At 44.0% G+C, this 27,914-nt stretch overlaps 1 protein-coding gene across 4 annotated transcripts in view; it reads left to right on the forward strand.

Moving 5' to 3' along the window:
* COL11A1 (collagen type XI alpha 1 chain) overlaps positions 1–27,914 on the forward strand; it is a 393,450-nt gene that overhangs the window by 334,662 nt on the left and 30,874 nt on the right. For all 4 annotated transcript variants that reach the window (XM_086954309.1, XM_086954306.1, XM_086954313.1 and 1 more), the window contains 3 exons: positions 22,673–22,726; positions 24,735–24,842; positions 24,931–24,984. In XM_086954309.1, coding sequence (XP_086810435.1) covers positions 22,673–22,726; positions 24,735–24,842; positions 24,931–24,984 — 216 coding nt within the window. The remainder of the gene's footprint in view (positions 1–22,672; positions 22,727–24,734; positions 24,843–24,930; positions 24,985–27,914) is intronic.

Here is a 27,914-nt window from a genome sequence, read left to right on the forward strand (position 1 = left end):
GCCCCTTTTTCTTTACATGGTCACCCCCACTTTTGCCTGGTAAGTGATGTGATTTTGACTGAAAGTGCACAGAGGTTCCAGCTAACCAGGTCCCCTGTGTGTGCCAGAGCACCCTCTGTAAGTCCCTAGTAAATGGTACCCTGGTACCTAGGGCCTGAGGTCCTAAAGAGGGCCCCTAAGGGCTACATCATAAATTGTGCCAGCCTAAGGGACCCCTCACCCACCCAGCACATGCAGGCTGCGTGTCTTGGTGCAAACAAAAATAAAAACACAATATGTCACACATCCCTGTGTGCCAATGTCCCCTAACACTGCATGTGAGATTTGTAAGTCACCCCTACAGCAGACCTGACAGCCCTAAGGCAGGGTGCTGAATATTACATGTGAGGGAATATCTGCATGAGTAGATATGCCCCAGTACTGTTCAGTTCTATTACTACCAGCGCAAGGGAACTGGGAAGGCATTTTAAAACATGTGCTAGACACAGATGAAAGTGAGTTCCCAAGCTACACGATGGCTTTACTAAAAATAGGGATGTTTGGTATCAAAGAAGTTGTATTGATAAACCCACTGATTCCAGGGATGTATTTACCAATACATGCACTCAGAGGACACCTTAGAAGTACCATCTGAAAACCTACCAGCCTCTGGTGAGCTTGCTGACTGGTTTCTGCCAACCTGTCACCAGAGACACTGTTCTAATCTCCTAGGGTGAGAGCCTCTACTCTCAGGAGACCCAGAACAAACGTCTGTCCAGAAAGAGGGTGTAGGATAATTTGGTGGTTAGTCTTCCTTGGGCAGCAAGTCTCAAAGGGCTGCAACCTTTAAAATGCAAATCTGATTTCCCCTCACAGGAGAGTAGGCCAACCCCTTTGTCCATGCCCCCTTGCCACATGAAAAGGTCGGGGAATTAGCTAGTCAGGTAGGTGTGTCTTCTCTAGGCTAGTACCATCCCCTAAGGGGGTCTAGCGCAAAATGGACATGACTTTTCAGAAGTAGACATCTTTATGATGGCATACTTATGAATTTTTAGTCTGGGTTATGCCCACTTCCGACAGGAATTGGTCATATAAGGGGCAAAGTGATCCCTAGGATCAGTGGACCATTGGTTACTATCATACACCCCTCTAACACCCCTAAAGTCAGTATTATGGGGAGTCCCTGGCACCAGAGAAGCAGATCCTGATGACGTAAGAAGAGAGAAGACACTGAAGAGCCACAAAAGCAGAGAGGAGAGAAGAAGCAGCTGGCCTTTTACCAACCCTGCCTGCCTGTCTCCATCCCTTGCAAAAAACTGTCCTGCAGTTTTTGACTCCAGCAACTTGGGAGGGCTGTTTGCCTTCGATAAAGAACCAATACCTCTCATGGGACAGAGGAACTGCTCCTTCTCCTCCATCTTGCAGCAACTCTAAAAGAAAGAACTCGGAGGACCCCGGAACTTCCAAAACCCAACACCTGAAGCAGCCACTGCACACGTCACTCCAAGTCCAAGTCGAAGTTGGCCATCAGTGTCATCTGGGTCCCCCAGCCCTCCAGAGCCTGAATCTATCATGGTTTCACCCTTTGTTGACCCTCCAATGTCGCCAGAAGCTTCTGCACATAGGCCCAATCAACTGCGACTGCTCCAGTAAGAACAAAATTGACGCCTAAGGACACTGCTGCACCTGTCCTCTCTGGGACGTGGAGAAAAAGACCAAAGGTGTCGCTATGTCCCTGAACATTGTGAGGCCCGAGCCCCACTGTTAGTAAAGCTCAACTCACTGCCTAGCCAGAGACCACAGCCTCTTTTCGCAGAGCCCGGAGATTGGTCCCGTAAGTCGCTGTACTGTACCTGTTTGCAGAACTTTTTCTCCCTTCCATAGGATAACATAGCAGAACCGAAAAATTGCTATGTGTCCTTTTTATGAAGTGAAAATAATTTATATTTGAACATGTACTTACATGAACAATTTTTTTCTTATGCCTAAACATATATAAAGATATTTGCTATTTATATAAAGTGTTGTGGATCTCCTTCTAGAGTTGCGTGTGTCATTTATTGATCATTGTGTGTATTTGCAGATGCCTTTCCCTCCTCTGTGTTAAGCCTAAGGCTGCTTGGCCACACTAACCCCTATCGGAAGCACTTTGCAATGGCATAGCAAGCACCTATCCACGCTTAAGCTAACACCTGCACTCTTTACATGGTATATCAGATTTTCAATATATCACATAAAAGCCAGCTACCTACACACATACTTAAACTACATATTTCAATGTTGGTGCAACGAAATGTAAGTGGTGCTCACATGACTGACCAAAACCTTGGCAAGTGTCTCCTTTTCTATCAAAGACACATTAGTGCTGATTAGTTTAGTACCATGTATGATTAATTACATTTTTAATCTATTTTTAAGAAAGTGGCTACAACACTATAGCATATTGATTGTTCACTCCTCAGTCACTATTGCTAATTAATTAGACATACTTAAATGCAAGGGTCTGAAAATTACTTAGTTAGCATTTAAGAATAATCAATCGAATATTAATTACACATATGGATTCTTGCTTCCTGCTAACCAAAGGCAGAATTCATTTCCAACATCTTAACAGGAAAATGAAATCTTTAATTAGTAGAATGCTAAACAGTGATCATAAAGAATAGTTTTAGATCTCCTTTTTCAGCACATCAACAGCTACTTGCATTACAGTGACTACTGCATCCTTTCACTGGTTATGTAAACCTTTCCCATTAACAATGCCATTCATCAATGCCAGAAAAAAGCATTGCTGTAGACAGATCAACATTTAGCACTGCCCCCGAGAGCAATTAGATGCTGGTTTTACACTTTTTAAAACCAATGTCATCATTAAATTTCAGTAGGCAGCTGTTTAAGCCAATGTGTTAAATTGCCCCTTCATGTGCATAATATAGCATGCATAATTGGTTTGTGCATTTCACAAGAACATCTATTTACTTACTTAACGTGCAGCATATCTATCATAGCGTCCATTGCAGAAAACATACAAATGGACCTCTAATGTTTATCCTCTAAAGGTGATTAATTATTGTGCTAAGAAACAAACACTTCACATTGTTTGTTAAAGCAGATTAAACTTTGCAACTAAACTGAACATGTACGCAAACTCATTTATTACAAAGCGTCCACAAACAATGCAAATTCAGCATTTTAGCTATGGCATGCATGCTAGTGGAATTTTTTTTTTGCAATATTCAAATATGTCACATAGAGTACACCAGTGCTGAAACAATATTTTATGAAAAACAACTACAGTAGTGCTGGTGAAAAAAAGAAAGTTAGGCATCTGATGCCCACATTATTGCAGCAAAGTGTTATATATTATTTAAGTCATAAAGAATATTGTTTTCCACAGGAAAGATATCAGTGGCAAATGTGTTGTGAGATATTTTTATTTCTTATTTACTTGATCCGTTTTTGTACCTATGATGTGTCTGGGAGTTGTACAAATTACATTGTCGAGTAATACAAGAGTAAACATAGCATATTCATAAGCCAGTCAGAACTTGGTGATAAAAGAAATATGAACAGATTGTATATTGTTCAATATAATATTACTGATAATGTATAATTAGGCAAATTGAGAGAAGGAGAGGTACTGCTGGTAAATTGCGTCTGTAAGGATCAGGGAACTACGAAAAGTTGAATCGCTAGTAGGTGATAGGAGCATGCAGAAAATAACTACTAAATCAAAAGACTGTGGATCTGGTTTTAAGTATTGATGGCTGCTTAATGTCCTTCGGGGTGGCAAAGTCACTACTAATTCTCACCATATTCTGACATCTCCACCGGCCATGTGGGGATCTTGTACCTTCAGCGGAGCCACTGTCTCAGTGGCCCCTCTGAAGGCTCTGAAAGATTGCTGATTGACCACCATGTTTTTTTGGCTACTCAGCAAACATATTCTTTTGCCCAAAAACAAACACCGAAAGGGAAAAACTAAAAATAAATGACACTCACATCCTGGGATGTTTTTTCAGTTTGGGACTACTAGGGTTTCCGTGGCAGTTCTGAACTGAACTAAAAAAAGCAAAAACTCCTTTTCCTGAACTTTACAACTAATTTCTATTACTTTGTCCCATAAAGAGACATTCCACATTTACACATTTACAAACTTTTTGAGTGTCAGACTGGGTTCAACTTGAATGTATTTACAAACACAAATTTTAAAAAGTTCTCATTCATTTATTAATAATATTTAAAAAAACAACAACTATACAGTGTCTCATTTACATTATACATCTTGTACACAAATCAATTACAAATATTATTTGACTTACTTTAAAAACTTGAATATCTAAACTTTGCTAATCAGCATAGTTCAAAAAATCTCACTCTAGTGTTTTTTATATTAAAACTGAGAACAAACAAACTGTCGACGCGGCGTTTCGGTGCCAAAGACAATCTTGCACCTTCTCCAGGACTTGTTCGTTACAATGATATCCAGGTTTCTATTTCCTTCCTGGCACACACTTCCTAGTCTTAGGAGCAAGTAGTCTTCAGTTGTATAGGCAGAAGATGTTCGTTGTTTACTCTTCTGTATACGATCTTTCCTTATGGTGTCATAGGAAGTTTGGGGGGAAGCCTCTGGGAGCTACCACTTGCCGTTCTTCTCTCATTTATTAAGTAATGGTCTGCTGATGAGTTGATATCCTCTTTTTCTTTTGTTAAATATGAAATCAGGGACCACTATTTTGGAGTATTATCAATCTACTGCCAATTGTTTGTGGTAGCTGATCTGCACGGCGTCCTCCCTCTTCATGGATTTTCTCTGAACTTTTTAAAATTTGTGTTTGTAAATACATTCATGTTGAACCCAGTCTGACACTCAAAAAGTTTGTAAATTTGGTAACCTGCGCATAGACGAGATCCCTTCTCCTACCTGTGGAATGTCTCTTTATGGGACAAAGTAATAGAAATTGGTTATAAAGTTCACGAAAAGGAGTTTTTGCTTTTTAAGAACTGAACTAAAATACATTTCTCTAAATAGGGTGAATGGTGCAAAGCATCTACACCGATAGCCCCAACTCAGTCGGGCAACTGGTGTAAGGTTTCCAATGGCAGAGCCAGAGTGGGAATTGGGCCAGAAACATGACTCCCTGCCAGGTTCACAATAGAGAGGGCAGAGGGTCAATGTGGTGGACAGGGTACTCTGCCAGTTTTGTGACAGTGCACCTTGTCTGACAAACTGAAAATCAGGTCCTGTCTTTTGTAGATGCACTGCACGCAATATACATTCAATGGTGTTTGCTGAAAAAAGAACTAGAAGAAAAAAACACTAAAGTAGGGAGATTCCATTTTTGTTAGATGAAAGTAGCATTTTTTAGGAAAAAAGAGAAAATAACACTACCATGTCTTGTAAGAATGCTATCTTATTTTTAAGTGTTACGCATATGGTAGAAACACCTAAAAACATCTACCCGTGTATGCGCATGAATGGGAGCATATGGTAGCCATCTTGAAATGTGACACATGGTTCCTGGAAGGGAAATCATTCAGTTGAAGTCATGGGTAGGGAGAAAGCTCCCTGTTCGTCTGGGCTTAATTTGCTCAGCAAGATCTGATTCCAGCTTTGGCAGTTTATTCTTAGAGAACATTACAGAAATTACACCAAGGGCACTTTTTGTGATACAGTCTCAAAGGTCCTACTTGAAAAATAGCATATATGATTACTCGGCATATTTATTAGCAAATACTTGAATAACCGCACACACCACTTGAAAACAATTGCTGACTAAATAAATAACAGGTGGATAAACCCACATCTCCAAGGAACAACAGAGCAGACCAGAGGCTTGAAATCTTTCACAAAATGGGCCTCCTTTACTCCATGCATAATAAAACAAAATTGTGTACAATACGTTTTGTGCAAGATGCTGATATCCTGTCTCACCTACTGGCCACGCTGAAAGTAATAGCTGGCCGTTTTTATAGCCGACCCTCTGACAGTTATGAAAACATCAGTTCCCTTTTGACCTTGATGGCACTGACAAGGATGCTTTTCCACACGCCTTCAAGGCCAAACTGTGGCAATGTACAATTCTCTCGGAGAGACACACTCAGAATTCATCCTCTAATTTTTTGGGGGTCGAATGTCACACTAGCTTTCAGCATATACTAATTTTCACATTATCAAAATTGTAGACATTGAAAGAAACATCCAAAGAAAATCGATTTCTGTCCCAGCCACGAATAACTTCCAGCAGTCAAAAACATACCTACCTCTAATTTCCTAAGAAAAGGGAGAAAACTCTGTTGCTCCCTGCTGTGAAGTAGGCTTAGCCGCTATTGTTAAGTGATTAGACATCATTAAAACTAGGAGTTATTTAATTTTACATCATTGAAACTAAGTGCCTGAAAAGTATTCAGCAATTAAGAATAATCAATTGAATATTAATTAAACTTATGGATTTGTGCTCCCTGTCAAAGGAAGGAAGAATTTATTTCCAATACCTTACCAGAGTAAATTGAATCTTTGAAATGTAGAATGCTAATGAATGATCATAATGTTCTCCCATGATGCTGCTCGTATGATTAGAAACATGTTCCCTCGTGCACTCTAGGACGGGGCTCTAAGGCACTTACCCCTACCAACGAAAATAGGTGCGGTTAACAAAACCACCGTGGACGAAGGCAGCAACATGGCACTTCATAAAACCTATAAATAAATAAATACGTAAATAATAAAACTCAACTGACGTAGATAAAAAGTGGGACCCATCAATAGTAGACAATAGTACATATATTTTGTGCCCATACTAAACATAGGTCTAGAAGTCAGGAGCTGCACCGCCTGAAGTCACAGAGAAAGTCGTAAATCCCCACATTGATGTTGGAAGCACATTTATATGGCTGTAAGTCACAGACATTTCCAACACAATTTTTATCATCTGCATTCAAAAAACACAAAATGACCTCTAAAGTACGCAATCGTGTAATATAGGATGTAGAGAATGAATTTACTATTTCTCAATTAATCTAGTTGGTGTATTAGAAACCATTTTCGGGAAACATTTTTTTCTTACTTTCACTGTTTTTTTCTAGATAACTTATAGGTGTATGTTTTAATAGAATATTGATTGAGCACTCTTTATGATAGTGGTGAAAAATCCATACAGAAATACAATTATTCCTATGGAGACAACAAAATAAAGTTGTCATTTTCAGCACTTACAGAGCCTGTGATCTACGTTAATGCTTTGGAATAATTGCTCTTTACTAGGGATTCTGCAGATACAAAAGGTTCTGCCGGCAGGAAAAATACAGTGAAAGCTAATTATCAAAGTCTAGTTTCTCCAGTTATTGTAATATCGATCTGCCTTTACAGTTTCTCCCCAAAGCTCAAAAACGCCCTTTTTGTGGGGAGAATGTCATATACATAGGCACTTTTTGTTTAGTAATCTTGTTCTAAAAATATTCTACCATTATTGAAACAATAGATTGCAGCAGTTCCCACGTTAGTAAGAGTAAAAAACAGCTGAAGAGACATAAAACATTCAGAAAACTACTAGCTCATATTTAGTTTAATAACAAAGTAGCAAAAATTACATATATCAAAATGCAGTTGTCCTATGGCATTATAAAAAGTGAGAATCTTTTTCCTATAAATATGCGAGAATTATTTTGTTATTAAAGGCACTTTCTGATTCTAGAACAACACACCTGTAATTAGAAAATGGTCTCACCATTCGCTTATAATAACTTTTTAAAGGCAACTAGTGTTTGTGCACAAGCAACAGTTGTTGAAGTTTCAGTGCGCCCATCTCCTCTCTCCATGGCCCAGCCAGGGTTAAAGGAAGCACTTTTAGTTGATAAAAAAGAGTTCTCACGAATGCCATATGAAATCACTGCCTGTCACCCTTCCACCTCCTCTTAATGTCACATGTTGCTGTAACTAGTCAACATTTCCCGGTTTCTCGGCCCCGCCCACGACTTCTTCTGTAGGAGGCTAGTCTTTTGTCAGTGGCAATTAAGAAAATGACAGAGAGCACTCTGTGCAGGTTGATGCCTCTGGTCAGGCATTGAATCTAGCCTCACTTCTACTGCTGCCTCTAACTTGGCTTTCAGCTACAGTTCTACAATCTCCACAACAGACTGGATGTGTAGAGCGGATGGTTATTGCCCGTCCACCCAGTAACTTACCTCCTACTGATTCTGACTCCATGGAAGTACTGCCCCAAGCTATGACGTGGAGCATTGAGTTTGTGTAAATCCCTCCTCTCCTAAAGGAAAGCATTGTTATGGAAAAAAAAGCCCTCATATTATTTTGATTAAATTTCATCAGTGATTTTTGAGTGTTCTAAAAATTCTATTCCCTGGGGATGGAAGATCCCTGGAGGTGGAAAAGTAGAAGCAACCTTGCTGTTTTCCCTTGTGCATCTCAAACGACAAACACTCCAGCCTACTTCAACGTCCAACGTGGATGGTCTTCACACAATATTAGAGTGACCAAGACCACAGATTTAAATCTCCTCGCCAAAGTACTTGCGGCTGGTTACATTATCATTGTGGATTGAGGAACATCTGCTGAGCTCGTCATATAATATTATACCCTGCATAGTTAGTATTTTGCTAAGGACAGCTCTAGCTGTCTGTTACCAAGCTAAGGACACGAGCATTACCCCTAGGTCCCTCTGTCCTCGACACCTTCATCACAAAAGAGATTTACATATCTCCGACAGAAAAAAGAAAGAAGGAATGCTGGACCTACCCCCACCCCCCCTCCCTCCAGGAGTACAAAAGGGTACATGTCCCAGCATTCCCTCTGTTCTTTCTTTCTGTCATTCTGACAGGAAGGATTGGAGCGCGAGGGGCTAGAAGACGCTCCTGCGCTGGACTTACGTTTTTGGATTCTTCGTGGATCTTTGGCTTCTTCCCCCCTGCCGGGCTTGGGGGGAGTGGCGGGGGCTGTTCTTTTGTGCTTCTTTGGCTGCGCGTGGTTGTCTGCAGCGCGTGGGCTTGGCGCTCGCCCGATGGCCGCCCCTCTTGGTCTGCCGGGCTTACTGGGGGGCGTGGTCTCCTGTGCGGTTCCGGATTGGCTGCTGGCTGATGATGCCTTCTGGTTTACGCTGCCTGACTTCTGCCCTGGAGGCAGTCAGGCGCTGCTGTCCCGGCGTTTTTTTTCACAGTTTAAAACTGCATAGCGGTTTTTGCTGTTTATTGCTGCTATTTGCTTCTTTTTTCGTGCTGTGGGTGTTTTTGTGCCTTTGTGAAGATGGGCAAATGTTCAAAGAAGAGGCGCCATAGGGAGAGGTCCTCTTCCTCTTCATCCAGTTCCTCTTGTTCTCCTTCTCCTGCCAGGTCCGGGCACCATGGTGGGGGTGACGATGCGTGCTTGAAGCGCTTGATTCGGGAGACCATCACTGAGATGGGTGCTGGCAAGGCTCGCAGCAAGGGGGCAGTTTCTGCTCCTGTATCTTCTGATTCCTCTGGTGATGAGTCTGCGGTGGCCGGTGACTCTGACCTCAGAGGGAAGTATATTGACAAGGACGCTCTTCCTGAGATTTTGCAGCATGTCAAGGAGAACATGGCTTTCACGGATGTGGCGACTCCCAGTACATCTGGTGGTTCTTTACTGTGGCAATTTCAGAGTTCTGCCACGGTGGATGTCCCGGTGCATCCTTTTATTAAGGATGTTCTGAAGCGTGAGTGAGCTGATCTGGATCGTATTCTGGTTCCACGGTTTATCTCCCACCTTTACCCCCTGAAGGATATGGCTACGGAGCTCCCGGATTCGATCCCCATTGACTCCTTTGTGGCGAGTTTGGTGGGTCGCACTTCCTTGTCGGAGGACGCTGTGCTGAAGGATCCGGTGGACAAGAAGGCCGACGGGGCTCTCAGGAAGGTGTATTCTGGCTCCCATCTAGCCTTGAAGGCTGGCTCCTATCTAGCCTTAAGGGCTGATGTATATGGTACTTATGTGTCGCAGTCGCTGCTATCTGACATTAAGTCCCTCTATCAGTCGATGGATGATGGCACGGACTGTTCTGCTCTTCATGGGCAGATTGAGCGTCAGGTGGAGCTCCTTTCTGACGTCTCTTTTGACGTTGTGCGGGCGGCTGCCCTCTCTGGCGGTGCTTGTGTGGCGGCTCATCGCAGTCTTGTGCTGAAAGACTGGAAGACGGACTCTGCGCAGAAGGCTTGTGCTTTGCATTTGCCCTTCCAGGGTTCTATGCTGTTTGGGGGGGGAGTTGGAAGACAAGTTGCACAAACTGTTTAAGGAAAAGAAGCACTCTTCTTCTTTTAAAGCTTCTCCTGCTGCTCTTGCTCCCTTTAAGCCTAAGCCTTTCTTCTGCCCTTCCTCTCGTAGGTTGTTTCGGAAGGGCCAGGGAAGGTTTGCTTCTGGTCGGGGCTGGGATCGTAAGGCTAGGTCCCCTCCTCCTGCTAAACCTTGTACCTGACTCTTTGGCTTGGTTTCTGGGTTGCTGGTAGGAGGACGGCTGCACTTCTTCCTGGATGCCTGGGTTCAGTCCTGTTCCGACGCTTGGGTGTTGGACGTCCTGCGCAAGGGTCATGTGGTGGAGTTCTCTGTTCCCCCTCCAGAATTCGGTGTCCGCCCGACTCCCTGGCCTCCTTGCCGGTCCAAAAGAGGTCATCTCTCTCAAGGGGTGGAGTCTCTTCTTCTGAAGGGAGCCATTCAGGAGGTCCCTCCGGCAGAGGTGGGGTCGGATTCTATTCCCTGATATTTCTTGTGCCCAAGGTTACGGGGGGTTACCGCCTGGTTCTGGATTTGAGAGTTATGAACTGTTGGGTTCTAAAGATTCCCTTTCACATGGAAACTCTGCAGCGGGTGATTCCTTTGGTGCTTCCGGGTCACTTCATGTGTACCCTGGATTTGCAGAATGCCTACTACCACGTCCCGGTGCATCCTCGGTCCCGTCGCTTTCTGCGGTTTTGTGTTCGGGGGCATCACTTTCAGTTCCGTGTGTTGCCCTTCGGTCTGCGGTCTGCCCCGAGGGTTTTTACAAAGGTGGTGGCTCCTTTGGTCGCTTGGCTTCATCTCCAGGGGGTGATGGTGTATCCCTACCTGGACGATTGGTTAATCCATGCTCCATCCCTGGTCCTGTTGTTGGCAGCCAGGGAGGTGGTTTGCTCTGCGTTGTGTCAGCACGGGTTTCTGATCAATTACCGAAATGTCAGTTGTCCCCGTCTCAGGACTTGGTGTTCATTGGGGCCCAGTTTCGTACGGACCTCAACCGTGTGTTCCTGCCTGTCCCGTGTATCCTGACCCTTGTGTCCCTGGCTCGGCTGTTTCGGGCTGGGGGTTGTTTCCCTGTGCGCCTCTGGTTGTGTCTTATGGGTCTGATGGCAGCGACGGTCTTTATGGTGGCTTGGGCTCGGTTCCACCTGCGCCCCCTTTGGGTTTATCTTCTGTCCCACTGGAATCCGTTGTCTGGGAATTTGGAGTTCCTTCTCCCTGTTTCTCCTGTGGTCCTCCCGACTTTTCTTTGGTGGTCGACTCGGTTGCATCTGTCACGGGGTCTCCCTCTGCAGCCTTCCCCATCTCTGGTCTTGACTACGGATGCAAGCTCCCTGGGATGGGGGGCGACCTTGGGGTCTTGCTCCCTTCAGGGTCGTTGGTCCATCCTGGAGTATCGCCGTTCCTCCAACTGGAGGGAGCTGACGGCGGTTTGTCGGGCTATGATGGGGTTTCTTTTCCTGCTCCTAGGTCGGAACGTTCTGGTCCGTTCCGACAATAACGTGACTGTGGCGTATCTCAACCATCAAGGGGGGTCCGTTCGGCCTCTCTGAACGCTGTGGTGGTTCCCCTGTTCTGTTGGGCGGAGGGTCATCTTCTGTCTCTGACGGGGGTTCACATTCGGGGTGTAGACAACTTTGTGGCGGATGCCCTGAGTCGTTGCTTTCCGGGGCTGTTGGAGTTGTCTCTCACCCGGGTTGCGTTTCAGCTTGTGTGCGTGAGGTTTGGGCGTCCCTTTCTGGACCTCTTTGCCTCCTGGCAGAATGCGCAGCTGCCTCGCTTCTGCTCCCGGTTCCAGCAGGAGCGTTGTTGGGGCGTGGATGCCCTGTCAGTTCCTTGGCCGTCTCGCCTGCTTTATGCCTTTCCTCCCCTGGCTCTGATCCCTCGGTTTCTGTCCCGCCTGTGTCTCTGGATGTGATTGTGGTCCTGCCATTTTGGCCTCAGAGGTCTTGGTTTCCGACGGTTCGTCTGTTGGCGGTCCGGGGCCCTTGGTTTCTCCCTCTGTCCACATCTTCCCTGCGTTCGTCCCCGTCCCTGTCTCTTCTCTGGTTGCGGATGTTGATGTGGAGGTTGAGAGGCAGGGGTGGCGGCGTCATGGCTTCCCAGAGCATTTAGCTGTGGCTCTTCAGGGTCCCCGTAGGCCTTCTACCCTCCGGTCTTATGATCGTCATTGGGGTAATTTCTCTCGTTGGTGTGCGGGGCTGGGCCTTTCCCCTTTGTTGTGTCCCTTACAGGCTGTGCTTCAGTTTTTGTGGGAGGGTTTCGAGAAGGGTTGGGCTGTGTCCACTTTGAGTGCGCAGTGGGCGGCTGTGAGGGCGTTCGGTTACCCATGGGGTACCCTGTCGGATGATGAGGACTTGGTTTCCTGTCTTCTGCATGGTTTTTCTCTTTTTCGTCCTGTGCCCAGGCCTTATTTTCCTTTGTGGGATTTGCCTTTGGTCCTTCGGCTTTTGCTTGATCCTCCATTTGAGCCCTTGTCGGACGTGGCTTTGAAGTTTGTCACCTTGAAGGCTGTGTTTCTGGTGGCCATCACCTCTGCTCGGCGCCTTGGTGAGTTGGGGGCCTTGACGGCGCGTTAGCCCTTCTTCTCCTTTTCGAAGGGTGGGGTGGTTCTTCGCCTTGATTCTTCCTTCGTTCCTAAGGTCGCTTCTCAGTTTCACCGGTCCCTGGAGTTGGTCTTGCCTGCTTTGGGTCCTGGTTTTGATTCCCCGGGGGGGTCCTTGTTGGTCCTTGCTGGATGTGTGCAGGGCTCTGCGTGTGTATCTGGAGCGCACTTCTGACTTTCTTGTTTCTGATTCTCTTTTTGTCTCTTTTAGGGCTGCTTCCAGTGGGCGTAAGGCTTCCTCTGTCTCAATTGGTCGCTGGCTGAAACAGGTCATTTCTTTGGCCTACTCTCTTTCTGGTTCCCCATCTCCGGTGGGTGTCCAGGGTCGTTCTACCAGAGGGATGGCAGCGTCTTGAACTGAGGTCCGGGGATTTCCTCTCTCTGAGATTTGTAGGGCGGCCACTTGGGCTTCTCCCAATACTTTCATCCGGCATTATCGCCTTCCCAAGTTGCTGGTTGAGGAGGGCGGTTTTGCTTTGGGGGTGTTGGGTTGTGTTCGCCCTTGATTTCTGTGTTATACAATAAATCTCTGGGTTTTCTATACTGTCCTGGTGGTTTGTTGTGATTTTTTCTTGTGGATGAATGCCGGGTTGCTGCTTTGGTATGTCTCTTTTGTGATGAAGGTGTCGAGGACGGAGGACCTGGGGGTAATGTCCTATTACGTATGGTAATCTTCATTACTCCGGGTCCCGTAGTCCTCGACACCTTCATGACTTCCCTCCCTCCCTCCCTCCCTTTGTGCCGGCCTTCATCTTGGGCTTGGTATTTCAGAGGGAATGCTGGGACATGTACCCTTTTGTACTCCCGGCGGGAGGGGGGGGATGGTGGGGGTAGGTCCAGCATTCCTTCTTTCTTTTTTCTGTCGGAGATATGTAAATCTCTTTTGTGATGAAGGTGTCGAGGACTACAGGACCCGGAGTAATGAAGATTACCATACGTAATAGGACATTACAGTAGAAGCAACTGCAAATTACATATGCATACACTCTGGCACTGACAATGCAGTGTCATGAGTAATGCGGCCGACTTCATATCCCAATTGAGGAAAGAGGAAGAGGGAGAATACCCTTCAATTTATCTAAATTATAAAAAGTACTCGATGCTAAAGAGTAGAAGTTCTCTTCAGCTATAGAAAACATATATGTTCTGTTTAGGACGAAAAGCCCTCACTCACCCAATTGGTGGCATGCGTCATAAGGGGGGTCCAGCCTGCCACCGGTCCTTATAATCTAGGTACTATCCTACTGTAGGGGTGCCTGTTAAGTGTTCTTAAGGTTGGCTTCAGAGTGGGTATTGTGTGATGAGCGCCTATGGTCATTTGGATGAAGGGCTGTGTTGCAGAGGAAAACAAATATGGTCTAAAAGTCATTCTTACCCTACAATTAAATGGCTGGGTCTAATGGAACCTCTCTGTGGCTAAGACGGTGTACAACAAGCTCACTCGTTCTAGCTCTAATGCTGATATGTGAGAATTTCTTGTAGAAGAAGTCAAAGGTTTATTGTCTTGAGTAAAATCAAAAACCATATGTAAGATGCTATATCCTGTAATCTAAAACTTAGGTCCAGCTTGAATAAAAGGAGTGCATGCTACGTTCTGGAACACATAATAAATAACGTTAAGATAAATTGTTTCGAAGTGATCCTTTATCCTACTTGTGTTGTTGTTGAAGTAAAAAAGAATTCCAGCAGGATTGATTTATGAGATGAATGTTGGCCACTGACCTCGGCTGTGACCTGCGGGTCAGGAGTCTGAATTCTTAACAAGGTCAATTTTCCATTCTTTCAGTGATAGGAACTATTTATAATGCTTGGAAACAGAAGAAATAGCACAGCAACACACAAAAATTATGATTATTACTATTCCATTAATGATGATGATGATAATAATAATAATAATAATAATAATAATAATAATAATAATAATAATAATAATAACAACAATAACATGAGTGACAAAATCTCCTTCCTGTTATGAAATAAAGGAGGAAATTTCGATTACAAATACAAGCATAAACCAAGCAAACACCAGGCACAAGTGCATACTTGTTGGATCTTTACTTAGTTCTGTTTTCTTAACATGCTCGGTGAGCGCACAAGGAATCTGAACTTAATCTCATTTCATTTTTATGCCTTCATATTGCCATAGTGTTAAGCACAATTTAAGAGCCTCTATAAAGCAGACTATGGCTTTAGTTGCCGCGTTTAACGTTTTAATGATAGCACCGAGCTCAACAATGGAACAAAGTGCTATAACCAAGCAAAGTTAAACACCTCCCTGAGCTGAGCGTGCGCCTTTTATATGCATTAATCTCGTACCCACGAGCAAAGTTAAATTGGATGAATGTTCAGCCAATGCAAATTGTAAACAAAGTGAACTGCAAATAGAGCTGCCCTTCGAGGGTGCTGCTTCTGGATTCCCTAATGCCACTTAAAATTCAGCAGACACTACAAGTCAAGAGTAGGAGGGGGATTAATAACAATCAGGAAGCTTTCTATGCAGATGAACCATCTGCGCCTAGCCAGCAATCATCTCAAAGAGAGCTGCTCGTTTGAGGTCTTGTTGCTTAAAGCATTACTAGCGGGTTTTATTAACGGCAATACCCCCTTTCTAGAGCAATCATGATTCATTCAATTTATCAATTATTTTGGATCACAGAGGGATTGCGCTGTTAATTGATACTTTGTCTCCATTCCTATAGGAGAAAGAGCATTTTGTCTTATTGTGAATTTTAACAGTCATGGACTTTCAGCTTATGAACTGACCATGGCTGCTCTTTGGTAGAAGTAGAATAATTAAAGAGAACTAAAAAAGAGTGACATATGGGTAATTCAGCTGGTACAATCCTTAGTGTACTTTTTCCTGCACCAAACTTTTCCTACTGGATGGCCAAAAGACTAGAATGCCAACCTTTGGCGACTGAGCCTTCTCTGTACTAAGCACCCAGACTTAGAATTCACGTTCATTAACCAAATATACTTAGATTCTTAAAGGTCTGAAACCCTAGCTTTTTGGTTAGTAACTGTATCCCTTTGGCCTGCGCTACACAGGGCTTTTTCTTTTCCTCCGTACTTTTCTTCTGTTTCTTCCACCTTTTTTCAAGGTTTGTGATTCTTATCATGCTTTTCATCCAAATAATCTGCTGATTAAGAGTTCTGTCTAAATAAATATAACAATAACATAACGTAACATAAGGGCAAAGGCATGGAGAAAAAAGCAGTCCCGTATGTAGGTATAAATGAGGGAAATGAAAGATGTGTCTGAATAAAAATATTGAAATGCTATCAAATGCCTGCTGTCTTGCACGAATATTCTGCCCACCAAGGGACTTTAGTGAAAAATTAAATAAGTGATGTCAAAGGGGTTGTGGTTGATTACGTTCAGAAACCCTGAAAACACCCTTTTTAGGTTTCGCTGGAGAAAGGAGCCGTTAGGCTCCTCCTCCAGAGAAATCTATTGAGTACAGTAAGGCACTATGGAACACGCCCCCCGTCCCATTGGCTAGCTCCATAAATGGAGCCTAGCCATTGGACGAGGGGCCTGTCCATCAATGCCGGACCAGACACGGGGGCATTCCCGAGATTCTTTGGCTTTTGCCGACGTCACGCGACGCCGGGAACGCCCCCGAGTCTGGTCCGGCCGGGCCGTGCTTGCTGCTGTCCTGCCTTGTGTCCCTCCTCCCGCCGTCCCCACGTTTCCCGCCTCCCTCCCGACGTCCGTGTCCTTTCCCGCCCCCCTCGTCCTCTCCCGCCCCCCTCGTCCTCTCCCGCCCGCCCCCCTCGTCCTCTCCGAGGTTTCTCTGAGGTTTCTTCAGCCGGCCGGCCGGCCAATCCTAGCACGGCCGGCCGGAAGTGCCCGCCCCCCCGCCGCCCAGGGGAAGAAGGAAGACGGCGGCCCACAAGAAGTATGGCGGCCCACGCGGGGCTCCCGTGGCCTGCCTGGAGGGAGCCCCGGAAGAAGCGGAGGACGTTGCCGGGCAGGTGTTGCCGAGTAGGACAGCTGCAGCCCCGCGCCTCCGCCCACGGTGAGTGCTGTGTTGCTCGGGTGTTGCGTGGCTCCGCAGGTCGTCGCTGCTCAGCTTCAGCTCCTCCTCCAGCTCCTTCCTCAGCTTCTCCGGGGTCCCTCCATCCATGATGTACCTGTCCTTGGAAAACTAGGGAGAATGGAAAAGAGCCGGGTTAAAACGAGCTGCCCATGCCTCGGCCTCACCTGCCTGGGAGATCCGAGCCTGCACTTTGCGCGCCGCGCCGATGACAGCAGCTTTCATTTTCTTTCACCCGGTGACTTTCCCGTGGGTGTTTCGTTTCACAGCCGGCCCCGGCACTTTGATGTCGAGCAAAGGTGAACTCGAAGGGAAAAGGTGCAGCGCTGACAGTAGTCACAGCGTGTAAAGGAAATACACGTGCCGGTACTCACTGCACACAGTGCTTGTTCCTTGTTTCTCCTCAGTAAGGGGAAAAAAACGTCGCTTGCAGAACAGCTGCGCATCTAACTACGTTCAGTGCTAACGCGAAAAATCCCTTAAAGATCCCAGAATTTGTTTTAAACAACGGTCTATTTCACACTGCAATTTGCAGTAACAACAGTGAAATGTAACAAACCTGTTTTGATCTGACAAGCGAGTGCCAGATATCACGTTGCTGGTTATCGTTGCATCCTTCCCTGGCTGGACACGATCAAACAGGACATGGTCAGGGTATTATTGTAGAATACAATCACAGACACCCACTGCTGCTCCCCCACTGTCGGGAACAGACAGGTACGCAGGTTTGGTTCTGAAGAGTTGATCTGTAACATTTTCCAATTTCTCCTGTATAAGCAAGTTCCTTGCATTTACTTGTTCACCAGAGCTTGGTACTTTAACCGCGATGTAGGGCGATGGTTGATTCGTAGACAAACCCACCCCCGCCCCTTCAGTGGTCCCTATTCTGTTTATTAAACACCACAGTGTTGTTACTCCACCTGTCACTGGCAAAGGGGAGGGCTTTATTTTCCCTAATAATTTGAATAGATATACACTGTAACAGCGGGGCGTTTAATTGTTGAATGTATCTATGTTTGTATACTTTTATGTATATCATGTATTTGCTCTGAATTCTACTTAGTGTTTCCTGCTGGTCCCTGAATAGGGAGCGGGGCAGGAATTTTCAGCAAGTAATTGCTCGCCATTGCTTTCTGCAGTGGACTGCCACTCGCTTTTTGTATATGTAGAATTATTTGTTTTGTGGTTTATCTCTCCATCACATGATAGATTTTTTTTCAGTGCATATCTGATTTTGCCACAACGAATGCATATGTTATATGTTGTTTTTTTGTGTGTTTGGGACGATCTCTTTTATTCTCTCTACATTCTTTATGGGTTCGATGAAAAATGATAAAAATCACCGAAAGGAAAATAAAACAAGTAACTGTGCGCCAATTGCATGAAAAAATATACATTGGTTTAAATACACGTATCCGAGTTAATTGCTCCTTTTTAAAATAGGGTTTCAAGCTACCTTAGTTGTGCAACGTGAAAAACAGTTTGTCCAGTTTTGAAACGTAAAGGTGAAAGCTACTGAACAAAGTTAATATTTTTTCAGGCATTTTCGAATGATAATATTCTATTCGTTTTGGCAAAAAGCTTGTTGAAAAGCAGTCTCAGTGAGGTATCATTGGTGATAGACTGAAACATGTTTGCCTTGGGTGACTTACGTTTATTTTTGTGAGCTTTCAAGCACAGGTTCCTGTTGCATTTTGTTTTCAGGCAGGGGGCCTAATTTAGAGGTCAGAATGAAATGGGTTAAAAATGCAAACTATTTTTGTGCATGTTTTCCATCTTCCATCTAATGCTTGTTGAGAGGAAGCTGTTTTTGTATGCTCATTTTTTGCCCTTAGTTTGCAACCAGCTTACTACATGATGGTGATAAAACATAGTGCACAACGGACGCAATGAAATGCACAAAATCAATTATACCTCATTCACTTTTAGTGGTACAAAATGCAAATATATTCATGTAGAGCACAGTGTAAAAACTCCTCTGTCAACTTGGCCTTAGCACCAGTTGTTTTCTCAATGCTGCTTGCATTCACATTACTGCAAAAAAAAAAAGAAAATATGCTTTTAAAATTCGTCCGTGTTGTTTTCTGCCTACCCCCACCCGCTGTCTGTGTTGCTGCCTGCCTACCCCCACCCGCTGTCCTTGTTGTTGCCTGCCTACCCCCACCCGCTGTCTCTGTTGCTGCCTGCCTACCCCCACCCGCTGTCTGTGTTGTTGCCTGCCTACCCCCACCCGCTGTCTGTGTTGTTGCCTGCCTACCCCCACCCGCTGTCTGTGTTTTTGCCTGCCTACCCCCACCCGCTGTCTGTGTTGTTGCCTGCCTACCCCCACCCGCTGTCTGTGTTGCTGCCTGCCTACCTCCACCTGCTGTCTGTGTTGCTGCCTGCCTACCCCCACCCGCTGTCTGTGTTGTTGCCAGCCTACCCGCACCCGCTGTCTGTGTTGTTGCCTGCCTACCCCCACCCGCTGTCTGTGTTGTTGCCTGCCTACCCCCACCCGCTGTCTGTGTTGCTGCCTGCCTACCCCCACCCGCTGTCTGTGTTGTTGCCTGCCTACCCCCACCCGCTGTCTGTGTTGCTGCCTGCCTACCCCCACCCGCTGTCTGTGTTGCTGCCTGCCTACCCCCACCCGCTGTCTGTGTTGTTGTCTGCCTACCCCCACCCGCTGTCTGTGTTGCTGCCTGCCTACCCCCACCCGCTGTCTGTGTTGTTGCCTGCCTTGAGGGAGCTGTCTCTCAGAACTGAAGGTCCGCTCTCTGCGAGGTGGCAGGGAGTCTGCTGAAGGCACTGGAAGCTTGCTCCAGATAGTGGCAAGGAATGGCTGGACACAGGTCACATTGAGCACGCATCAGTCATATTCCATATCGAAACAAGGTGTGTGGCTTATTGCGAGTCTCCCCTCAAATCCCACGGCTCCCAATCGAAGCTGTACAGATTGTGAAGTCTTATTTTGGGAGTCAATACTGGATGTTTGGCCCACCTGTGCAAATTCAGCAGCACACCTGACAGAGCACTGCGGAGGCCCGTGATTAGTGGGTGGATCTCGTTGCCAGGCAACAGCAAGGCACTTTCAACTTTTAACCACCATAATAACTGCATTTTTTCTCGAGGTTTTACCTACACCTTAAAGAAGACAGCTGCATAGTTACCACATCCTTGTGACTGGGGGTGAATGTTTGCATTGTTCAGCATTCCGTCCATTGTTTGTTCTTTTGCTTCCGTTGTCCTAAGTGGTCTAAGATTGTGTGTCACATGGTGCAAACCTGGCTGGTGATGTTAGCCTCTCATCCTTCCAGACTGGGAAAACAATCACCAGCGTGACTGTTCATGAAGCTAACACATCTATGGAGTACTACATGCATGTTATGCTGCTTCATGGAGTGTGCATATGCTGTATATTGTGTGGTAATCACTTTTCTCATATGTAGTGCTGTGCTGCCGACACATTAAAATGTATAATTTACAGTGGCCCACTATTTGCCCATCTTAATAGTGAACAGAATGTTAGGGTAAATATGTAGCAGGCTGGAGAAATAAAACACAATACATTCTACACTGTTTAAACCTTTTCGTGTTTTGGTTACACTTATTATTGGAATGAGTGGTCGATTAATATATATTTGAGCCCTTCTTAGAGATTTTATGTTGGGGTCATGTTCTTTATGGTAATATATCTTCCGAAATCCCGATCACTGGTCTTTAACGTAATTATGTTTGATTTTGAGGTTTCAAAAACAGCCATTTCCCAAGGGACCGGGTGGCACAGCATCCGGAGTCTATACACCTCTAGGTGATAGCTCTAAAACTGCCAAAGTCAGCAGGGAGTGTTTTTATTAAGGTGCGGAGGTGGGAGGTGCGTCTGTGCCAATGTACCTGAATGCGTGCGGCGCGAGGGGTGTTGCTCCGAGTGCAGGGATTTCTGTGCCAGTGCGGGGTGAGTGGTGTTCTACAGGAGAAGGGGTGGGCCTGTGTGGATGCAGGAGAAGGGGGTGGCCCTGTGTGGATGCAGGAGAAGGGGGTGGGCCTGTGGGTGTAGGAGGACAGGTGGGCCTATCTGTGAGTGCAGAGGCAGGGGGGTTTCATGTGTAAGTGCTGATACAGGATGTGTGCCTATGTGAGTGCAACAGGAGAGGTGTTTGTGAAAGCCAGGGGAGGAGAAGTGGTTTCCCTGTGCAAGTGCAGAGGATGAACAGTGCTAGTGTGAGTTCAGAGTGATGAGTGTGTCTTTGATAGTGCAGCCCATTAAGGTCATACTTATTTGTACTGGCCATGCTTGTTTCTTAACTTCCTGACATTTTGACGCAGCGTGAACACATTACTTTTTGTGGTCCAGCCCACGTAGTTTAACTTGTCTGATTGCAAAATGCCTACTGTGTGCCTACAACCTGTCCATTGCTTACCATTGGTTGTGTTTATTGTCAATCTCATTTATTTGCTTCTTATTCAATGACTTTTTTTGTCTCGGATTGTCTCGGATTTTGTCTCTCACTCCGTGAGAGTGCATAGGTTTATCAGCTCTTTTCTTCTGTCCCCAGTGTGATCCCCACAAAATTCCCCCCCCCCCCTATGTTCAATGTTTCTCTCTCAGAGCTGTTGGCAATGTAAATAACAATGCCATTTATTTATAAGTAAAAACAAAAAAAGAAATGTCATGAGCAATGCCAATAGCTCTAACTTTTCCAAAGGCGAAACCATTGCATTGTAAATGCTTGTTAATCTAGGGGCCACTTTCTATTACTAAAGTTCTTTGTTAACGGCTTATTCAGCCTATCTTATCTACATACTGCCTTCATCGACTGCATGCCTCAGACCTCACCCATGCCTTGTAGGTTTCAGGTATAAATATATATATTTTGGTGATGTCTTAGTGAAAGCACCGAATGTGAACATTAATGAATACATATGCAGTGTTTTAAACATACACCGATATTCTAATCTTCCTTAGCATGCACTACAACCCACTTAAAACAATAACAGAAAAGTATACGTGTCCTTCTCACTTATAGAAATTATGCACATATAAAAATCTATACATGGATTATTAATATAAATATGTATGACTCACATATGGACGGGTAGGGAAGGCAGACATACAAGAACATAAGGATGAAGTCTAAATATATGATGATTCATTGTCAGATTTACTGTAGACAGCTCCACTATTGGGCTAACACGAAAGGGAGTACATATATGTTTCTCAATAGAAAATGCTTCACATTGAAGGTGGAAGATGACAGCAGTGATTCGCGGTGGCTCAGTAGCAAATAATGTACATAGAACAGAAGTGACAAGGTGCTGAAATATAGTTTGTGGACATTAGATTTTAGGTCTTTCGGCACACAAAAGCAATATTTTGTTGAGCTCGTGTATATCCTCAGCCTGCTATTATCAAAATCCTTTTAGGTTATAGCGCAGAATCAAATATTGAGGGTAATCTTGCAGCAATCCCTTATAACGAAAAAAGATTGCAAAATAAATGCGGCACTTAGAGGCCACCGTAGCATCCCTCACAATCCAATACATGTGATGTGGGGATGCAGGGGAGCACGGAATAATCACTGTGCTCTTAAAATAGAGTGGAAACGCGAATGAATGGTTGAAGTGTTCTCCACGTCCGTCCGTCTTGTACGTAGAGTTCAGGGCACATTGCCAGAATTTTCCACAAAAATTCGTGCGAAAACTTCAATTAGCAAAATAATGTCATTTTATATTATTTCCTCATGCCAAGTTGGTACTGTACAGCAAATTATTCCGTTGAACAATTAACAGATCAAATCTCACCTTAATCTATTTTTTATTTGAATTACATAGGGTCCTAACGGAGCTGCTGGAGCTGAAGGAAGGCAAGGTGAAAAGGGTGCAAAGGTACAGTTAGTAGAGTGCGCCGCATGTCAACACATTTGTGACTAAATGGTTTAATGGTTTACTGTGATCATTTCCTGTACAGCTTGCCAAAACGTTTGACACTGAATGTAATTTTTTCTGTTACACATGGAGAAATTGCTGTGTTACTAATAACACAAATAACATGCTAATCTCAGCCATCCTATAATTTCATATTTTGAGAATTATTTACACAAAGTTCATTTGACTGCCAGGTTACACTGCTAGTGTTTCATAGGGAAATTGGCATGTCTTAACTGCTGGTTAGAACTGAAGATGGCTGTCCAGATGATGTGTTCAAAATTACAGACAATTCACTAAAGTTGCTACTGAAAAAGAGAGAGCGTTCAAAAGACACATAAAAAATGACAGTACATGGGGGGTCAGCATGATGGGAAGTCTTTTCGTTGTGGTAAAGATAGTGCAGATATCGTCCACGTTTTTTTTGCGTGTGAGGTATTGGACCTTCTGATAGAATCTATAGAGAGGTTTTTGACAGAATTAATCGGTGATGGTGTTAAAATCTCTCAATCCATGATGTTGCTTGGTATTGGGGAGGAGGTCGGTAAGGGGCAGTCATTATATAAGCATCGGTATTTAATCTTTATGGCCACGGCAGTTAATCGGCTGATAATTGTCTCTTTGTGGCTACAGCAAGGGCCCCGCCCTTTGAGAGATGGCAGGCTAAGTTTCTCAATGTTTATAATTTGAAATATAGTTTATATGCTGTTAAGGGATCTAGGAAAAGGAAATTAGGATTATTGATATGGGGGCTGTGAGGGAGTATATGGTGAGGTAATTAAGTCCATCATGTATAATACAGGGGGTATCTCATCTAATTTAAAGCAGGGGACATCGGTTAGGATGGGGCCTAAATGTGTAATATTGGTTGTCTTGATATAAGTGCTTTGTTTTTTACTATGTATGTTTGATTGTTATTATCTTGCTGCTATGGAACTTTAATAAAAAAAAATTAAAGAAAATAATTATAGAACATGGAGAAGACATTCTGTGAATGACATATGGTCTTGAACTGAGATATATTGCTTAACATCTGTCATAAAATAAGTTAAAAAGTCAAAATCAGAGGAGAATGTCATGATTCCCTCAGTGTGCTTTGCAGAGAGCCATTTATAATGTTCATTTCTGCACCAGTTGTCACTGAAGACTACCAGGAGAGTATAATTATTTTTCAACTTTTTATCACCAGATGGTGCTCAATCTCATTCAGTTGTATTACTGATTTGGTGCACTTTCTATGTATCCCTTAACTTTGTGTCCCTGGTGCAGACAGGCGCACAATGTCCACAATCACAAAAGAAAACGTTCTCACTTCAGTTCAACTGCAAATTCTGACACTTCACACCTGGGGTGAAGGAAGAGTATCTGTGAAAAGTAGAGCCATAGTCTCAACTGAGACTCTGCGTTTCACTTCCAGATGATCTGGCCTCGTTCTTAGGATGGGGCACAGAATCCCCCTGTTTGCGCGTGCTGTGAGGGACTGTACACTCCCTACAAGGGAATGCTTTGGGGATTCTGGGATCTCATGATTATCACATGGGGCTCCTTTGGAGGGGTTCACAGTGTGCAATCTCTGCAGCACAAAATCAGTGAAACTGCTGATGGCCTGTTTGCCCCTTTACCCACATCTGTATTATGGCACCGATGCAAAGAGTATCCCCATTTGAATAGGACCATGCCCCTCTGCAAATGAGAGAATAACACCATCCATTTAGCTTTAATGCATTATTAAATTACAGACAGGACCATGCAAGCATCTGCAGCCCCTGCTGTAATACCAAAGTTCCCCAGGGGCACACAATCTGAAAGTTGACACACATTCTGGGCATGAAGGCTTGTCTGAACTGCTTGAATCTGTAGGTGAACTAATTTCTAACCATTAATACATTTCTTTTGGTGAGGTTTGTCAGCCAGTTCAAACATATCTAGGTTTGTAAATTGTTTATTAATGGAGCTTATATTCTCATAGGGAGAGCCTGGCTCTGAAGGCCCCCCAGGCAAAACAGGACCAGTCGGGGCTCAAGGTCCTTCAGGAAAACCGGGTCCAGAAGGTCTTCGGGGTATTCCTGGCCCAGTGGTGAGTGCATAATTCATATTTAAATATATTTTCTTCTAAAATGAAGAGTGTCTTGCACTTAACAATTATGTGTTTTGTGTATCCATAGGGAGAACAAGGTCTACCTGGCGCTTCAGGCCAGGATGGTCCACCTGGTCCTATGGTAAGTACACTTTCTCCCAGTATTGTCTTCCAGTAAAACCAGATTGCTGAAACGTCTACCCATCATAATAGTGCATTCTAAATTAAGAATACAAAGAAACATAACTGTTGAAGTCGCATGAAATTGCAATTTTGCAATCTTAAAATAGTCTCCATCACCCCCATTCCATTCTGCCTCAAATGTAATTATGCTCCGTAAAACGATCTGGCTTGGAGTGTCAAGTCTTTTGACTAATACTTCAGTGAGTGTTTGTATTAGCAATAACTAACACTGGTTATGTCTGATGCACCAAGCCAGACTTTGCGAGATTCCTTCAGGCGTCTACCTTGTTCTTACTTCACTCACTCCCTTTGCTGAACAGAACACCCTCAAGAAATTTAGAGTCGGCGATGTCTTATTTCATCATATGTGATAAATATCTCACCAATTATTAGAACATTGGGATGTTGAGAGCTCCATTGAAGGCAGCAATGGAGTAGCAGCAGCCTATATGCACTGATATAGGCCTGCTGCTTTCAACAGTACAGTGCCCTAATACACAGCCCCTGCCTTTCTCTTCTCTGCCTCTCGAAAATATATTAATTAGGCAGAGGAAGGAGAAAGGCAGAGACCTTGCATGAGAACACACGCAGCCTTCACCTTTCCCTCCTTCTGCAGCTCAGTGGTACTAGGGATCCAGATGGAGGAAGGGGTGAATGCTGCTCAGCTCTTTGCTGTCCCTGGCTTGACTGAACTACAGAAAGCAGTTCAGCCAAGCCAGGTGAGAACTGGGGGCTGACTTCAGCCCTTTTTCACAGATCTTGTTTTTGCGAATGTTCAAAAGCTAGCAGCCATTGCCCTGCGTGCGGCTCTTAGATATAGAACATTCACAGCACCAGCTGTGATAAAAGTCTTCAGAGCTGGGGGATGCAAACCCCCTCGGACTCTTTGAGGCCTTTGTTTTTACAAATTAAATCATTCTGCCCTGATGGGGCTGAATCTTCAAATAGCTTTATAGCCCGCCGTAGCTGGGCTATACAAGACATTAAAGGCCTGCTCCCTTGTTAAAGTACCATGTCAAGCAGAAGCGAAACATTGATTGTGACGCTGCTGTGTGGAAACGTACATATGGTTCCACATCCTCAAACGTTGGTTCAATATGGAGATCTTTAGATCCAACAAGTTATTGAGTGTCAGATTTTCACACAAGACAAATGTGTGTGTCTTTACATTAACTTAACAGCAAGTAGCAAAATGTCTGGATCTTGATATTTGTAAAGCATTACGCATCTCACTGTTTTATATATAATAATAGCCATTTATCTTCGTCTACCCATCTAGCTGCATGCAATATCTAAATCTGTCGCTAACTATCTGTGTGTATCAGTGCCTTTTTCAATTTACGTGCACAATGCTAAGAAATGGGAACATGTAGTATTGAATTCTGTTTACAACGTATTACTATAAACCATATTTATTGACATATCTTCCTAATATCCATCATATTTGTCCACCCATATCTTTATTAGTCTTTATATGCATGAATGCATTTACAGCTATACCAATCTCTAGCGGTATGCCTGTATACTTTTGTACCTGTGCGTCTGTTTACCTCTATCTTTCTGTATCTATCAGTCTACCTCCCTCTACAACACTTTTCCACTGTCTCGTATTTTATTTATAAGGCTCCCTCACTATAAACAATCTCCATTGAAGACATAAACTGCCTTGTGTATGCCGACCTTGCTGATGGCTGAATAATTCTATATCATCTTTTAAAATATTGAATTTTGATGAGCCTCGGTTGCTATAGAACAGCATTGCATTTTCATCACATTAAATTAAACCATATTTCACATACAGAATGAAAAAGGTATCATATGATTATTTGGTTTAGTTGTTGACTTTTCCTTGAGTGAGGCATTTCTGTAAATATATATATGAAAATCAGACATTTGGGTGCTCAAAAACAATGCTTCATTGTTTTAATATTCCCACTTCTTCATGAATTATGGATCTTATCTGGTCTCTGTATTTAATTATAAGTCATTATGGAAATGAAAGCAGACTGCTCAGATTGATATTGTGTACTTGAGAAGAGGAGGCACCTTTGAATATGTGCCAAGGTCAGACGGTTGCCATTACTTCAAACTTGTCCTCTGCCTGGAGTTGCCAATACCTTTCTCCTATTAACCTCACACCCCTAACACTTTAGTATGAGGCAAAGAAAATGTATACTTACTCAATTTCTTTATAATTTCTTCTGTGCTTTCTCTATACTTTTTGGTGCTAAATTTACTTAATGTTGTGAGTGAGTTCGCATTGTATTGCGATTTCTTATTTAAGCACAGTGACATTGCAGTTCATTTTCAGTTTTGTTTGCACTGAGGGAGATGCTATACATGGGGAAAAGTGCTGCATGTTACTTATTTGTCAATGTTGGATTTAAATACATGGAGCAATATGTGAGAAGATAAAAGTGAATAAAGTGTGCCTTATATATTGCCATTTTATTTTAATCTCTTAAATAAAAATGTCATGGCAATGTTGAACACAGGGTCCCAATACATTCAGAGCTCACAAAATTGGGCTAAGAGCCTAACCTCCAAAGCATCCCCTAGTGATAAATATTGATTAAATCCTGGTGTAATTATGGATAAGACATGTTTTGTGTGCGTCCAGTGAGGTGCTTTCGCAAGGCAGACTCATTGTTGTAGTTTTAGCTCTAAACGTAGGAGTCAGATAAAGTTACAGTTCATGAAACAAATTAAGTCAAGCAACAGCAATTGGGTATAATATTGTCTTGACAATTTGTGGTATACAAAGTTGTGAATACTGCATACTTTTTTGAACATTTGCTCCAAACTGAAAAAAAATAGCTTCAGTTGTGCTTTGCAGCAGCAAGAAACTATTCCTACTGCTGCTCAAGTCTAATTAGCTAAATAGACAGA

Source organism: Lissotriton vulgaris, chromosome 1_1 (genome assembly GCF_964263255.1).
Source record: "Lissotriton vulgaris chromosome 1_1, aLisVul1.2, whole genome shotgun sequence".
NCBI lineage: Eukaryota > Metazoa > Chordata > Amphibia > Caudata > Salamandridae > Lissotriton > Lissotriton vulgaris.